The sequence below is a fragment of the Bombina bombina genome, chromosome 6 (genome assembly GCF_027579735.1).
Source record: "Bombina bombina isolate aBomBom1 chromosome 6, aBomBom1.pri, whole genome shotgun sequence".
Taxonomy (NCBI): Eukaryota; Metazoa; Chordata; class Amphibia; order Anura; family Bombinatoridae; genus Bombina; species Bombina bombina.
Genome location: NC_069504.1, coordinates 544,743,708 through 544,762,263, shown reverse-complemented (window position 1 = coordinate 544,762,263; position 18,556 = coordinate 544,743,708). Strand labels below are relative to the sequence as shown.

Genomic DNA, 18,556 nt, shown 5'->3' with positions numbered 1-18,556 from the left:
CACATCCTAGCAAACACCCCTAACAAACAAAACAGCACTAAGAAAAACGAAAACTAAAGAGCCTTCTTTCTCTAGTGGTGATTAGAACAACTACAGCACTGTAACATGCTGCACCAGTGGACCCCCTAAAAGGATGGGCCCTGTTGCAGTGGAGACCCCTGAGACCCTGTTGTTACAGCCCTTATACTGACTTTAAAAGTTATGAAGATCGTTTATATATTGAGATAGACAGCACAAGATGTATAATAATCTGCTGGGATTTTTAGATTTAAATTTCTAGACACACTTTTGATTACAAACATCTATAGGGAGATACAGATAAGAGTTTTGACATTTTTAGTCTGGCTAAAGAATTTTCTCTCTAGCTTAAAGGAATATATTAATGTACACAAAAGTAAAAATATGGCTTATTCCATACATGGACAACAGCAGATAAAGTATTTCTTACAGTTCAAGTTATAAACAATGTGCTAATTAAGACAGTTTACTAAGATTGACATCAACTCTCCCATTTAGAAATATTCACACAAAGAAGTAGAGCAACTGTGGATTCCCCCTTCTGCCTGCTGAATAAAGTCATCTCTTTAAATACTTCTGCTCTATCCACCTCCAATTCTCCTGCAACTCAACTAAATCCACACAAATGGTAAACTTTATTTTACACACTCAAACATGAAAAAGCAGTGGAATGCCTGCTCACAACTGAAACTCTGTATCGCCCACTCCCAAATGTTATGATGCAGTACTAGTAGTGCTCGCCTGCTGAAATTAAAAGGATATGAAACAGTCTGTTTCATTGTTGTAATAAAAAAGTGCTAATTTTGCAAGAAAACAAGAAGTTTTTTTTTTTTTACACAATTTGTTTCTTTTTTTTATATTAACTTTAACATATTTGTTTTTACTAAAGGAGCACTGTTTAAAGGGACACTGAACCAAAAATGTTTATTTTGTAATTCAGAAAGAGCATGCAATTTTAAGCAACTTTCTAATTTACTCCTATTATAATTTTTTCTTCGTTCTCTTGCTATCTTTATTTGAAAAAGAAGGCATCTAAGCTTTTTTTGGGTTCAGTACTCTGGACAGCACTTTTTTATTGGTGGATGAATTTATCCACCAATTAGCAAGGACAACCCAGGTTGTTCACCAAAAATGGGCTGGCATCTAAACTTACATTCTTGCATTTCAAATAAAGATACCAAGAGAATGAAGAAATTTTTATAATAGAAGTAAATTAGAAAGTTGCTTAAAATTTCATGCTCAATCTGAATCACGAAAGAAAATTTTTGGTTACAGTGTCCCTTTAATATCCCTTTCAATTTTGAATGTGTTGCAAGACACAGCTGAAACCAGGAATTTCGCTGTTGATTGCGTTTGAGTGATATCTTTAACACTTTTTTTAAACATACTTTTTTGCCATTTAATATGGGTATAATTAATTTCAGCAATTAAGTACTGTGATGCACAACAAGGTATGAATACAAAATAAAGGGTTTTAAAGCATTTACAAATATCATGGTAGCAAAATATACCTCTTAAAATCCATTTTAATATTTTTAAATAGTTTTTTAAATAGTTTCCAATGTATTTCTATTATCAAATTTGTTTCGTTCCCATGATATACTGTGTTTAAAGGGACATGAAAGCCAATTTTTTTTTTCTTTCGTGATATAGAAAGAGCATGACATTTTAAACAACTTTCTAATTTACTTCTATTATCTAATTTGCTTCATTCTCTTGATATCACTTGCTGAAAAGCATATCTAGATATGCTCAGTAGCTGCTGATTGGTTGCTGCACCTAGAGGCCTTATGTGATTGGCTCACACATGTGCATTGTTATTTCTTCAACAAAGGATATCTAAAGAATTGAGCAAATTAGATAATAGAAGTAAATTGGAAAGTTGTTTAAAATTGCATGCCCTATCGGAATCATGAAAGTTTAATTTTGACTAGACTGTCCCTTTAAGAGATAGCTAAGTAGGCATCTGGCGCACTACAATCTTGCAAATGGATAACATTTATGCAAAACTGCTGCCATATAGTGCTTCAGAAAAGAGCTGGCTCCTAAGCACATGTCCCTGCTTTTCAACAAAAGAAACCAAGAGAATGAAGAAAAAATATGATAATAGAATTAAACTAGAAAGTTGTATAAAATCCCATGCTCTATCTGAATCATGTAAACAAATAATTGTGTTTCAATTGAAATTGATGAAAAAGTGTCTCTCTAGCATCTCCAACTTTGCAACGTTTTTTTATGCTGCTGCTGATTTACTAAAGAAGAGGATGGCGTGTTCAGTGAATCAGCTAAAGTAACATAGGATCTGGTGACGCTGGAGAGGTATAATCCCTTGAAACAACCAGAATTTCCCACCAGACAGCTGTGAAAAAATCTGATTCACTCACTACACTACCTCCACTTTGTTTTTTTATGATCCACAAATCGAGCATACGCTAGTACATCATGAATGTGGGAAGCTACAAGTACTAACGAGCCTGATATAAACACAACACATTGGCTTAGACGTACACATCTAAAGTAAAAGCAAACATAAAGAATTAGTTACAGCACTTGTGGTGACAGGCCCAGGTGTTGTATTAAGGCTTCTTCTTACCTGGATCCCTAACCTATAGCCACACATGCTAGCTTCTAACCAAACAAAATGAAATGCAAACATTCATGTCACAGTCATTTGTCATTGTCTTAGACAAATATATAAAAAAAAAAGTAAGCACCCATGAAATGACGTTAGCTTCCTGGAGAGGCACCCCAGTGTAAAATGAGACAAATACACCTCCCCCCTCCGGTATTTTAAAAGTGTGTTTTTTTGTTTTTGTTTTTCTATTGTCATCCTTTTCTTCCCCCTTTTTCTCATTCCTCCCTTCCTTGAGGAAACCTGACACACAACATTTAGATTATGATTTAACTATAGTTACAGTATTTTTGAAAAAATGTTAAAAATAATTCAAGCTATATAAGAATAATGGTGAACTCAGATCCTAGTAGATCAAGAATTGCCGCACTCTCAGAAATCTTGTTGTGTAGATATTTTACGACTATATAGAGTCAATTGACTATTTGATATGTGTCTTCATTAAGCTGTAAGAAGGGATGACTTAAATATTTACAGGAAAGTTTGTCAATAACTGTATTTAGTCCTTTCTTTCTGTGTACACCTGTGATTTTGATTCAATAAAGCTTGATTGAAAAAAAAAACAAAAAAAAAACAGTAAGATTAAACTGAGTCATTGGACGTAAACCCATCTGTCTGTAGGTGTCTGGTGAGTACCTAGTGCTGTGTGTTTTGTCAACGGCCTAGTATGTGTGCTCACATGACTTGAGAGTGCTTTCCTTCTGAGTGTTGAGTGTGTGTGTTTAACTCCAAATCAAATACTCAATGAGCTGTTTTCACTCTGCTGATGATCTTCACGCCCAGACACTTGACTTTTTTGTGCTGTACTTATTCTATGCATTTTAATTCCTGCTCATCTCAACTTACATTGCTTTACAAGACATGCTATCCCTTTATTCAGTCTCATTGCTTATTAATGACTGAGTTATTCCTTAATATTTGATCTTACTCATGATGTTATAGTGCAATTCCCTCTATCCATTGTGTTCTGATTGAAAACTGTTGTACGTCAGTAAATAATCTGTTTCAGCCTTTAAAATAAAGAAATTATCACTATATTTGGGAAGACACAGCATTTTGTACCCACCTAAGTAAGTAACACCTTCTTCTGGTGTAATTGTTCCATATTTTACCATCATTTTCACAAAGTCAATGAGAGTTTTCATTATTGTTATCAATGTTTCCTTTTCTTTAGCATCTTTTTCTAAAACAAAAAAATATATAGATGTATAAGGCTAAAATATACAGCCACAACATTCAAATATTAAGCATTACATATATAAATGTTTAAAATATAAAAATGCTTTGAAATAGGAATTGTGTTTCATCTTCAGATAAAATTGTTGCAGTGCATTATAATAAATATGACTGGTATACCAAGTATACTGCATTTTATTCAGGATTTCATACACAAGCTATTTTCACTGGTTCTGTTAATTTTTTATTTGATGTTAATGCTAATTCCGAGGTTTGTTAACCTTTTAAAAAAAAAAAAAGAGTACCTAATATAGGACCAGATTACAAGCGTTAACTGTGCTAAAAGTAAGCTTTTTGTGCACGTTGCGTTTCGCTCGTATTATGAGTTGAAAATAAACCGGTCTTACAATATCGCGCACAAGATAACCTATTCCCCTATAGAAGTCAATCGAGCAAAAAAAGTGTGGGGTGGGGGGGAACTAACATCCAACTCGCGCACAAACCCAATAGTATATTTTCACGTGCGCTAACCTGACATGAAAATATTAATATTTCACATTTCAATTTTCTTCACATACAACAATATGTTCAATGTATTCATAAATAAATATTTATATATCTATATATCTGATGATTTTTTGCACAAATATATATTTATACATATATATATATATATATAAATATAAATATATATATACTGTATATTTATACATGATTATATATAGGTATATATATATATATATATATATATATATATATAGGAATATCCATTTAAAAATACTTAGAACATATTCTGTTATGTGAAGAACAGGAATGTGAAATATTTTCAATAAATACATAGTTAAAACCTTTATTAAATATGAATATTGCATAAATATGCTTTTACATGTTTTCATCTGCTAAACTGCAAAGGGCTCTAATGCACATATATATATATGTGTGTGTGTGTGTGTGTGTGTGTGTGTGTGTGTGTGTGCATATGTATTGATGTATATATATGTATTTACACATATACACATAGAAAGACAAATACACATGTACACATATATGACATATATATTTATAATAAATATTAAAAAGTAAGAAAAATATAGAAAAATAAAAGAAAAAACACCACATTAAAGGATGTCCTAGCCAGCACTTCCCATAAGAAAAAAAAATATAGTCTATAGAGAGCCTGCATGTATAGGGTGGTCTGAGCCCACACTGATCAATGACAAATTAATGCATAGATTTGCAAAAAAAAATACACAGCTTTAGTAAATGCTAATCTATGAAAAAAACATACAAAATATAAAACACACCTTAAATATATTAAAAAATACACCTATGGCCATGGTAATAGGGAACACCAAATAGAATGAACGTCCATGAAACTAGAGCATAAACTATAGGCAATATAACTAGAATAAAGTAATCCTATGCTAGTACATATCCATCTTTAGACATGTATGTGTCTGTATCTCTATGTTAAAACCCTTTGCCTGCCTTTCTTTTCTAACATCTGAGACCTCATATCTTTGAGCCCTTATTACTTTTGGTGTTATTATGAGTGTAACTGTACTTTGCAATGTATTTTTATGTGTTTTCTGAACAGTTAACCAGATCTCTGAAGACACGATACCTGACAAGCGTTAACTGTAATTGTGGTTAACTGTAATTGCTCTTAAGCGATCGCCTTAACTTTTAACTTGTAGTTCAAGCAAAGAACCCGCTATGCACAAACACCCGCAATAAACCCCTTATCGCTTGTGCATAACTGTTAGAAGCTCCACCCGTAATCTGGCCCATATTAAATTAAAAGAATTCTGCAGCCATTGCTAATATTACCTGAGTTCAGGCTTTTTATAAGTCGATAGAAGTTGGGGAAATATTGGAGATCTTCAAAATTTTCTTCGAGTGACATTTGATTTCTTCTATCCAAGTCACTTGAAGGTTCCCAAACATTGTCTGCATTTTCAGCCTTACTATTTCCCATTGGCTGTACTTTGTTTTTATCTTCGTCTTCCAACTCCTACATGATAACAGTGCAACAATTTAACACGTTACAGGTTTTAAACTCTAAAGATGCCTATCATGCAGATGAAATAAGCACCAGTTAAACATGTCAAAATAGTTTTGCATTAGCAGAAAGATTAAAGAGACATTAAAGGGACATTAACCACTAAACAAATGCTAGATAGAGTGATGCATTCAAAGAAAAGAATAGTCTGAGAATAAAATGTAGATGTATTTTTTGTAGTTTCATTAGTTGTTTTAATATTGACAAAAAAAAGTGTAAAGTTTAGTCTCTATAAAGCAGTGGGCACTGCCATGTTGTAAGTTAGGTTTCTTTCTCTGTCAGATGGTTGGTATCACACTGTTTCTCCCACTGAACTGCCGCTATATGTGCACAGTGCACATGCACATGTGCACTGGCACTTTTACAGGCCTGCCGGTATTTTTTATGTGTGGAGCGGTAGGCGTGTCAAAGCTTGCAGTGGGGACATTTCAGGGGGCATTTCACTTCTACCTCTAACAGGATCTGAAAAGCTCACAATTTTCAGAACGAAATTACAGGAAAAGGGGACAAAATAAATAATGAAAGTAGAGTTTTTATATACAATTTATCATTTTATATTACTATCTCAAACTGTTTAATGTCCCTTTAAAATTAATATTTAATGATTCATGCAGATCAATTTTAAGAGACTTTTCAATTTATTTCTGTTATCAAATTTTCTTTATTTGCTTTGTATCCTTTGTTGAAAAGCATACCCAAGTAGACGCAGGAGCAACAATGCACTACTGGGAGCAAGCCGGTGATTGGTGGCTACACACATGTCTCTTGTCATTGGCTCATCAGACATTCAGCTAGGTCCCAGTAGTGTGCTGCTGCACTAGAGCTCAGTTAAACTATGTGTTTAAACCCTCTGCCATTTTTCTTTTTAAACTTTTTTTGTCCCTTTTAGTTTAAATTATTTATTTTTATTTTGAAGTTAAAGGGACATAGAACCCAAAAATGTTCTTTCATGATTCAGATAGAGAATACAATTTTAAACAACTTTCTAATTTACTTCTATTATCTAATCTGTTTTATTCTCTTGCACCTAGATTTAGAGTTCTGTGTTAGCCGTCAAAAGCAGCGTTAAGGGGTCCTAACGCTGCTTTTGGCCACCCGCTGGTATTTAGAGTCAGCCAGGAAAGGGTCTAACGCTCACTTCCCTACCGCGATTCCAGGCCACCGCAGATCCCCTTACGCCAATTGCGTATCCTATCTTTTCAATGGGATCTGCCTAACGCCGGTATTTGGAGTCTTGGGAGAAGTGAGCGGTAGACCCTCTACCGACAAGACTCCTACCGCCAAAAAAGTCAGTAGTTAAGAGCTTTATGGGCTAACGCCGGAATATAAAGCTCTTAACTACTAAAGTACACTAACACCCATAAACTACCTATGTACCCCTAAACCGAGGCCCCCCCACATCGCCGCCACTATAATAAAAAATGTTAACCCCTAATCTGCCGACCGGACACCGCCGCCACCTACATTATACCTATAAACCTCTAATCTGCTGCCCCTAACATCGCCAACCCCTATATTATATTTATTAACCCCTAATCTGCCCCCCCAACGTCGCCGCCACCTTACCTACACTTATTAACCCCTAATCTGCCGACCGGACATCGCCGCCACTATAATAAATGTATTAACCCCTAAACCGCCGCACTCCAGCCTCGAAAACAATATAATAAATAGTATTAACCCCTAATCTGCCCTCCCTAACATCGCCGCCACCTACCTACAAATGTTAACCCCTAATCTCCCGCCCGCACCGTCGCCGCTACTATAATAAATTTATTAACCCCTAAACCTAACTCTAACCCTAACCCTAACACCCCCCTTACATAAATATAATTTAAATTAAACGAAATAATATTCCGAAAATTAAATAAAATAATCCTATTTAAAATTAAATACTTACCTATAAAATAAACCCTAATATAGCTACAATATAACTAATAATTACATTGTAACTATTTTAGGATTTATATTTATTTTACAGGCAACTTTGTATTTATTTTAACTAGGTACAATAGCTTTTAAATAGTTAATAACTATTTAATAGCTACCTAGTTAAAATAAATACAAAATTACCTGTAAAATAAATCCTAACCTAAGTTACAAATACACCTAACACTACACTATCATTAAATTAATTACATACAATTAGCTAAAATAAAATACAATAAAATAAACTATACTATAATACAAAAACAAACAAACACTAAATTACAAAAAATAAAAAAGAATTACAAGCAGTTTAACCCCTTAGTGACCAGAGCACTTTTCCATTTTCTGTCCGTTTGGGACCAAGGCTATTTTTACATTTTTGCGGTGTTTGTGTTTAGCTGTAATTTTCCTCTTGCTCATTTACTGTACCCACACATATTATATACCGTTTTTCTCGCCATTAAATGGACTTTCCAAAGATACCATTATTTTCATCATATCTTATAATTTATTATAAAAAAAAATATAAAATATGAGAAAAAAGTGGAAAAAACACACTTTTTCTAACTTTGACCCCCAAAATCTGTTACACATCTACAACCACCAAAAAACACCCATGCTAAATAGTTTCTAAATTTTGTCCTGAGTTTAGAAATACCCAATATTTACATGTTCTTTGCTTTTTTTACAAGTTATAGGGCCATAAATACAAGTAGCACTTTGCTATTTCCAAACCATTTTATTCAAGATTAGCGCTAGTTACATTGGGACACTGATATCTTTCAGGAATCCCTGAATATCCCTTGACATGTATATATTTTTTTTTAGAAGACATCCCAAAGTATTGATCTAGGCCAATTTTGGTATATTTCATGCCACCATTTCACCGCCAAATGCGATCAAATACAAAAAATCGTTCACTTTTTCACAAACTTTCGGTTTCTCACTGAAATTATTTACAAACAGCTTGTGCAATTATGGCATAAATGGTTGTAAAATTTTCTCTGGGATCCCCTTTGTTCAAAAATAGCAGACATATATGGCTTTGGCATTGCTTTTTGGTAATTAGAAGGCCGCTAAATGCTGCTGCGCACCACACGTGTATTATGCCCAGCAGTGCAGGGGTTAATTAGGGAGCTTGTAGGGAGCTTGTAGGGTTAATTTTAGCTTTAGTCTAGTGTAGCAGACAACCCAAAGTATTGATCTAGGCCCATTTTGGTATATTACATGCCACCATTTCACCGCCAAATGCGATCAAATAAAAAAAAAAGTTCCCTTTTTCACAAACTTTTTGTTTCTCACTGAAATTATTTACAAACAGCTTGTGCAATTATGGCATAAATGGTTGTAAATTTTTCTCTGTGATCCCCTTTGTTCAGAAATAGCAGACACATATGGCTTTGGCGTTGCTTTTTGGTACTTAGGCCGCTAAATGCGCATCACACGTATTATGGCTAGCAGTGAAGGGGTTAATTAGGTAGCTTGTAGGGAGCTTGCAGGGTTAATTTTAGCTTTAGTGTAGAGCTTAGCCTCCCACCTGAAACATCAGACCCCCTGATCCCTCCCAAACAGCTCTCTTCCCTCCCCCACCCCACAATTGTCCCCGCCATCTTAAGTACTGGCAGAAACTCTGCCAGTACTAAAATAAAAGCTATATTTGGGCTTTTTTTTTAAAAAGAAAAGGCATATTTACATATGCTGCTCTGTAGGACCCCCCTTTAGCCCCCAACCTGACTGATCCCCCACCAAACAGCTCTCTAACTCTCCCCCTCTGTCTTAATGGCCGCCATCTTGGGTACTGGCAGCTGTCTGCCAGTACCCAGTTTAGAATAAAATTGCTTATATTTTTTAATTTTTCCCCTTTTCTGTAGTGTAGCTCCCTGCCCCACCAAAGACCAACCCCCCACCCCCTCCTAGATACATTCGATTTACATTTTTTTTTATTCAGATACCCCTTTCTCAAACTTTGATTTTCTGTAGTGTAGCGTTCCCTCCCGCTCCCGCCCCGTGCACGCGCCCGCCCGCCGCCCCCCCCCCGTGCACGCGCGCGCGCCCGTGCGCGCCCCCATCGGCCCTGCCCCCGATCCCGCCCCCCTCTACATTACCCGGCCCATCGATGGCCGCCCACCCGCCTCCCAAGTCGGCTCCCACCCACCAACGATACCGGCCATCGATGTCCGGTGCAGAGAGGGCCACGGAGTGGCTCTCTCTGCATCGGATGGCCATCTAGCGTTATTGCAGGATGCCTCCATATCGAGGCATCACTGCAATAACCGGAAAGCAGCTGGAAGCGAGCAGGATCGCTTCCAGCTGCTTTCCACACTGAGGACGTGCAGGGTACGTCCTCAGGCGTTAACTGCCTTTTTTTTGAGGACGTACCCTGCACGTCCTCGGTCGTTAAGGGGTTAAACTAATTACACCTAATCTAAGCCCCCTAATAAAATAAAAAAGCCCCCCAAAATAAAAAATTCCCTACCATATTCTAAAATACAAAAGTAATCAGCTCTTTTACCAGCCCTTAAAAGGGCTTTTTGCGGGGTATTGCCCCAAAGTAATCAGCTCTTTTACCTAAAAAGAAAAATACAATACCCCCCCAACATTACAACCCACCACCCACACACCCCTACTCTAACCCACCCAAACCCCCCTTAAATAAACCTATCGCTAACCCCCTGAAGATCATCCTACCTTGAGTCGTCTTCACCCAGCCGAGCCGAATTCTTCATCCAAGGTGCGCAGAGGAGGTCCTTGATCCGGTAGAAGTCTTCATCCAAGCGGCAAAGAAGAGGTCCTCCATCCGGTAGAAGTGTTCATCCAGGCGGCGTCTTCAATCTTCATCCATCCGGAGCGGAGCCATCTTCAACGGAGCCGACGCAGAGCCATCCTCTTCAACCGACAGACTAACGACGAATGAAGGTTCCTTTAAGGGACGTCATCCAAGATGGCGTCCCTTCAATTCCTATCAGCCAATCGGAATTAAGGTGGAAAAAATCTGATTGGCTGATGCAATCAGCCAATCGTATTGAACTTGCATTCTATTGGCTGATCGGAACAGCCAATAGAATGTGAGTTCATTACGATTGGCTGATTGGATCAGCCAATCGGATTGAACTTCAATCTGATTGGCTGAATGCATCAGCCAATCAGATTTTTTCTACCTTAATTCCGATTGGCTGATAGAATTCTATCAGCCAATCGGAATTGAAGGGACACCATCTTGGATGACATCCCTTAAAGGAACCTTCATTCGTTGTTAGTCCGTCAGTTGAAGAGGATGGCTCCGCGTCGGCTCCGTTGAAGATGGCTCCGCTCTGCTCCGGATGGATGAAGATTGAAGACGCTGCCTGGATGAACACTTCTACCGGATGGAGGACCTCTTCTTTGCCGCTTGGATGAAGACTTCTACCGAATCAAGGACCTCCTCTGCGCACCTTGGATGAAGAATGCGGCTCGGCTGGGTGAAGACGACTCAAGGTAAGATGATCTTCAGGGGGTTAGCGATAGGTTTATTTAAGGGGGGTTTGGGTGGGTTAGAGTAGGGGTGTGTGGGTGGTGGGTTGTAATGTTGGGGGGGTATTGTATTTTTCTTTTTAGGTAAAAGAGCTGATTACTTTGGGGCAATACCCCGCAAAAAGCCCTTTTAAGGGCTGGTAAAAGAGCTGATTACTTTTGTATTTTAGAATATGGTAGGGAATTTTTTATTTTGGGGGGCTTTTTTATTTTATTAGGGGGCTTAGATTAGGTGTAATTAGTTTAAACTGCTTGTAATTCTTTTTTATTTTTTGTAATTTAGTGGGGGGGTTTTTGTATTATAGTATAGTTTATTTTATTGTATTTTATTTTAGCTAATTGTATGTAATTTATTTAATTAATTTAATGATAGTGTAGTGTTAGGTGTATTTGTAACTTAGGTTAGGATTTATTTTACAGGTAATTTTGTATTTATTTTAACTAGGTAGCTATTAAATAGTTATTAACTATTTAATAGCTATTGTACCTAGTTAAAATAAATACAAAGTTGCCTGTAAAATAAATATACATCCTAAAATAGCTACAATGTAATTATTAGTTATATTGTAGCTATATTAGGGTTTATTTTATAGGTAAGTATTTAGTTTTAAATAGGATTAATTTAATTTTAGGAATATTATTTCGTTTAATTTAAATTATATTTATGTTAGGGGGTGTTAGGGTTAGGGTTAGAGTTAGGTTTAGGGGTTAATAAATTTATTATAGTAGCGGCGACGGTGCGGGCGGGAGATTAGGGGTTAATAATTGTAGGTAGGTGGCGGCGATGTTAGGGAGGGCAGATTAGGGGTTAATAATTATAATATATGGGTCGGCGGTGTTAGGGGCAGCAGATTAGGGTTTCATAGGGATAATGTAGGTTGCGGCGTTGTCCGGAGCGGCAGATTAGGGGTTAATGGTATAATGCAGGTGTCAGCGATAGCGGGGGCGGCAGATTAGGGGTTAATAAGTGTAAGGTTAGGGGTGTTTAGACTCGGGGTTCATGTTAGGGTGTTAGGTGTAGACTTAGAGAGTGTTTCCCCATAAGAAACAATGGGGCTGCGTTAGGAGCTGAACGCTGCTTTTTTGCAGGTGTTAGGTTTTTTTTCAGCCCAAACTGCCCCATTGTTCCCTATGGGGATATCGTGCACAAGCATGTTTTAGCTGCTTACCGCTACCGTAAGCAACGCTGGTATTGAGGGTTGAAGTGGAGCTAAGTTAGGCTCAACGCACCCTTTTTTAAGCCTAACGCAGCCCCTCAGACAACTCTAAATACCAGCGTTGTCTTAAGGGTGCGTTGGGAAAAAAAGCAGCGTTAGCTACGCGGGTCTTTATCGACAAAAATCTAAATCTAGCCGTTGGTATTATTTGTTGAAGGAGCAGCAATGCACTACTGGTTTCTAATTGAACACATGGGTGAGTCAATGACAATCAGTTTATATATATGCAGCCACCAATCAACAGCTAGAACCTAGGTTCTCTGCTGCACATGAACTTGCCTAGATAAATATTTCAGCAAAGGATAACAAGAGAAAAAAGCAAATTAAATAATAGAAGTAAATTGGAAAGTTGTTTGAAATTGTATTCTCTATCTGAATCATGAAAGAAAATATTTGGGTTTCATGTCCCTTTAACAGCTGTATAGACCTGAACCCTTAAAGTGCTCACAAACTGAGAAACAAGAGTCACACTTTTTTACTGGACAACAGTGAATGATCTCACAAGCACTATTTATCTCTATCTCATGACAGAGAAGTCCATTTTGCCAACAATAAAAAAGCAAAGCAAAACAACTGTAATACATTTTAAAATGACCTCTTTATGAATAGAAAAAAATGACCTTAGTGTACATTTATGCTTTGTCAGTTGCATCTTAATGGTCTAATCCTTCTCATGTGATTTTAATTTTTATTTTTATTTTTTAAATCTGATACCCTGTTTTGGAAATGTGAGGAATAAAGTGTGATTAAAAGTACACAGCTCATCAAATTTACAATAGATTTGCATGGAAATCACATAGAAAAGGAATAACAAAAAAACAGAATACGAATAATATATTTTAATCTGGCAAATATTATATTTGATTCCAGCCTCATTTTAAAATACAGGAGTCTTACATTTTCTGATATAAAGATAATTCTCATATATGTTTTACCCAAACATTATATATTTTTACACATTAAAAAAAAGAGGACAACCTATATATGTTATAGGTTTCTACTTATTAACCTTGTTAGATACGTTTATGGGTTAACCTACAGTAAGAAGCAGTACTTTAAGCAACAATTTGAATTAATCAAATAACAAAGAGGTGGGTATGCTCAAAAAAGGAATTGCTTTTATTCACTATCTGTGTATACTAGAATAATGGTACATTAAAATATAACTTTTAATTAGTTTAAAGTAAAAAAGCAGCAAAAATAGAAACAGCTTATTGCTGCTCACACACACACACAATTTTTAAAAACACTCCTCCAGTGTGAAAATATTATTATTGAGGTATAAATAAATTGTTTTGTGACTAGATCAATATTGTTAATATATTAATCGAGAGGAAGATGCTGCAGTATTATAACAAACCACCCTTGGAATTAGAGGTGGCAATGTAGAACAGACATTATTAAAAATGGAATGCAAATGGATTAATTTACTGAAGAGTGTTAAGCCATATGGAATATATGACAGTAACAATTACAATGTATACTTGTAATCAGTGGCTTATCATGCCAAAAAATAACATTAAATATCACATTAACTTATCTAATGATACAGGGTCACTCATAAGTGTTATTTATTCACATAGTTCATTTTTACATTTTTACACAATGTTTGTTTTCACTTCCTCTTTAATTGTATTTCTTTTTTCACTTATATCACTTAGTTTCTGTCACTACCACTGACAAATAATGAATTCTTTTATCAGTAGGTACACTAGCTTTGAATGAATTTCTGTTCACGTTCACTATAATGACCATGATAGCTAGTTAAAATATGAACACGATCATTCATAATATAGCTTATTAAGTTTGCATTACTGAGGCTTATTTTTGCCTCTGACCATATCACATGAATATATTTTTACACGTTTGCAATAATCCAGAGAAGTGAAAGGTGTAATTATCTTAAGGGTTTTTTTTTTTTTAAAAAACTGGATTTTGAAGTAATGAAAACTTGTTGTTTGTAGCTAAAGAGTTAATGTGAGAATAGTATAGCAAGCTGAAACACAGCCACATTAAATATGGCACACTGTGTTCTACCATAGGTCAGATAAGACACTATAAGAAGTATCTAGTTCTGTTTTTATAATGTATTTTGCTTTAGAGACATTTTCAGATAGCATTATATATTGTATGCAGTACCCTAAAGTAATTATTTCCTAAGGCTACGTACAAGTTTCACAGTCTACTGCATTTATTGTTCAGGATGTTAAAGTCAAATTACCGTTTTCTTTTCCTTATTTTCTTCTGCATCATCATCAGCTCTGATTATTGGATTATCCAGATTTCCAGATTCCTTTAAATGATTTTTAGCTTCATTAGCGATTAGTTGCTGCAAAACCTCTGCCACTTCATCTTCTAATGTGTAAGCCTGACTTTCTGTAATCTGCAGGAGTAAATTGTGCGCATTAAATTATTGATAGTTCATTACATCATGTTGTATATGCACAGCCAGGGTTATCTTTTATCTGTTTATCTACGTCAGTATTATGTGTTATACAAAAATGGGAAACACAAAGTGTGAGAAACAACTGAGAATAAGTTAAAAGCCAAAAAGTTTCCAAGTAATATGCTAAATAATTTTGATGCCCGATACCAGTGATGGTGAACCTTGGCACTTCAGATGTTTCAGAACTACGTTTCCCATGATGCTTAGACACTGTGAAGTCCTGTCAAGCATCATGGGAAATGTAGTTCTGAAACATCTGGAGTGCCAAGGTTTGCAATCACTGCCCTATATCAATAGTGGGCAACAGGCTTTGAGACATTTCTTGTTGCTACCATCCTTTTGTGCAGAATGATGTCACACGTTTACCTCTAGAAAACAGCTATATAATAAACCCACATAATTTCTGCACTCTCCATTCTCCTTCCCTTAAAGGGACATGAAGCCCATTTTTATGTCTTAATTTAAACAGAAAATGCAATTTTAAACAGCTTTTCAATTTACTTCTATTATCTAATTTGTTTTAAGTGCAGCAATGCAATACTGCGAGCTGGCTATACAAATCAGTAGAGCCAATGACAGAAAAGCATATTTGTGCAGCCACCAAACAGCAGCCAGCTCCCAGGAGTGCATTGCTGCTTCCGAGTCTACCTAGGCATTGTTTTCAGTAAAGGATACCAAGAGAAAAAAGCAAAGTAGATAACAAAAATAAATTGTAAAAGTGTTTTAAAATTGCATGCTTTATCTAAATCATGAAAGTTTCATTTTGATTTTACCATCCCTTTAATTTGCTCTGTTTCATATATACACAGTAGGCATAAACACATTTGCTGTATGCGGTCCCTTTAAATGCATGAGAGCCAGGTATGCCTCTAACTAGGGTTGCCACTTCAGCCATGGTTTCCTGAGGTAGCAACCATGAGTTATACATGTTGCAGAGTGCGCAGAAGGGAACATGCATTGCGCCCCTGGACAGCACACAAATAGTGACCGTAGATAGCACTATTCACGCTCCTCCCTGCACACCCTGCAGCATGCATAACTAATAAGTGCACAGGAAAACATGGCCAAGGTGGCAACTCTACCTCTAACTGATACTAGTTGCCTGTCTGTGCCCTGTTACTGCCTTGTCCTATAATACATTATTTTTTGCTGATTTGTTGTGCAGTATCCAAATTTGTTAATTTCTTCTCCAGTGTTAGATTTGATTCACAAACCTTAGAATTAATATATATACACACATATACTTCCTCCACCAAGTTATCTCATGCCTGCTAAGACACTGTAATTATGAATTCACGTTATGCTTATTTTCACAATTTGTGTCTGTAGTGGTTGATCATTATCTATCCTTGGATTATAATTTATTTCATATGGTTCCCTCTCCATTACTTTATCACATAGATTAGCATGCTGTGACATTAATTTGTGTGCTTTAGCAAAACAAAAATTGTGCTTATTTCATTATCTTTTAAATTAAAAAGAACTTTCATCATTTAGGTATATTTATTATTCTTTAAAAAAACTGAGCTCCAAATATTTTTGTATTTTTGTCATATGTTTACCCTTTATTTTACCTTAGTTTAAACCTGGCTCAAAACAGCAGCTGTTACTAATCTTTATGATAATGCTGCCAATATTCGATGTGCTTTATTTGTAATCAAATTTATATTCTGCATGTCAGAATCTGCACTTACTTTAGCAGTCTTCCTACAGCTTGAACTAATTAATTTATTAGGCCTGCTGGCATCTAATTTCTTATTTGCATAGGAAACTGCCAGACATGCTTTGGTGCGGTCTACATTTTTCTTGCCAATTTTATACATCAGTGCAACATTATCACCATGTCTTATCTGTTAAGTCTTTACCAGCATTTTACTCACAAGCACGTTTATTTATTATTTTCACTGCTGTAGAGCTGCAGGAAAATCAACAACAAATATATTGATTTTGGAGATCTTGATAAATGATCGATAAGGCTATAAAGGCTTGTATCAGCTTTTTCTGCTAAAGATAATAATAAACTGAAAGCATTTGGTCAAACACTCACAAGATGAAATCATTTTGGCTTCATTTCTAAATCTGTGATACGCTCTAATCAGTGATGCCTATCAAAGCCGGAACTACCAATGCAGCCAGAAATATTGCTGATATGTGGTCCTGAATGCTAGAGAACAAAAACATCAGCAAGCTAAGACATCTTGTAAAATTTCTAGGTGTGCTACCAGCATTCTCATTTTGGCAATGCAATCTTGCTTCACTGAAATAAAGAAGCATTGCTTTTGGTGACACATAAGAACCAAAAAAGCACATTATTTCTGCCCATATTACATTCTAAAGTGAAATGATTCGTTGGGTAGCTCTATACATACCTCAAATGCACTTGAATTATCTTACAGTATTTGTCCTTACCACCCCTTTTTGAAGTTTATTCCATTAATCAACTACCCTTTCTCTAAAGAAGTGCTTTTCCTAAATATTCCTAAACATATTGCCTTCCAATTTGAGATTATGATCTCTATTTAGATGCTGAGGATGCAGCTTCAGAGCCTCAGTGGTGCAAGTTTGCATGAACAAGCCAGAAATGCTATTGAAGTATCAGAGCACTCTTAGATGGTGCAGTTGACAAGCCCTGCTCTCTAGCAATTGGTTGTGTGAGAGCAGGGGGCGTGGCAGCACAAGCAATTACTTCTGCAATAGTATATGCGGGCAGTGGATGCTGCCTGCTTGCCGAGATGCTGAGAGGGCAGGTTCTTGGCTGGGAACTTTGTCTGTCTGGCTGTCCCTTCTCACTCTTTAGGAAGCAGCCCCCAGAGAACTTCTGTCCATTTGATTTATCTAGGCCAGATTTGATTTATCTAGGCCAGCGGCTAAAGGTTGCTAACTCATGTCTAAAATAAGGTGATACAGGAACAGGAAACAAGCAGGCTGCTGACACACTAGAGACTCTATGCAAGAGATTTAGCCTTGATAATGGCACATCTAAGTAAAAGATACAATAATTATACTTTGTAAAAGAGTTATTTTAACTAGTACATTATACACATAATTCAATAATAAATGTGCACAGAATAGCAGAATATAATCTTAAAAAAAGAATCTATTGATTTATTTTTTCAGGAAATTACTATGTTTCATATCAGCTTCCTCTCTTGGATATTTGAGAGCTGTAGACCAGGCTGGCTCCAGTTAGTACTTATATACTGAATCATTTGAGCAGTACAGATCAACATTTGCAGAAAGATCACATAACTCAGCAGCTAATCAGTACAGGGCAATGTCAATATTCATGATCAATTTTCATGTAGGATTCTTCCAGACATAATTTTTTTTTATCATAGAGTTATAATGTGTGTTTTAAATAGTATCTCCTACCTCTATGTGAAACTTCAAAACTATATTTTAAACTTTAAAGATATGTTAAACAGAAACTGTAAACTGTAGGTTCAAATCTGGTAAGCATTTCTATTAAATAATGCAGCTTTGTTTTGTTAAATGAGTAAATTTTAAGCTTTTTTTTATTTATTTGCCTTTCAGTGAGAACAAAAGGACACTTGCTATCCAATTAT

The 18,556-nt window shown here is 36.0% G+C and overlaps 1 protein-coding gene across 1 annotated transcript in view; it reads right to left on the bottom strand.

Annotated features, from left to right (window-relative positions):
* SCG3 (secretogranin III) overlaps positions 1-18,556 on the bottom strand; it is a 161,257-nt gene that overhangs the window by 137,459 nt on the left and 5,242 nt on the right. The window contains exons 4-6 of the mRNA XM_053719334.1: positions 14,766-14,927; positions 5,657-5,840; positions 3,717-3,833 (exon numbers count right to left, since the gene is read on the bottom strand). Coding sequence (XP_053575309.1) covers positions 3,717-3,833; positions 5,657-5,840; positions 14,766-14,927 — 463 coding nt within the window. The remainder of the gene's footprint in view (positions 1-3,716; positions 3,834-5,656; positions 5,841-14,765; positions 14,928-18,556) is intronic.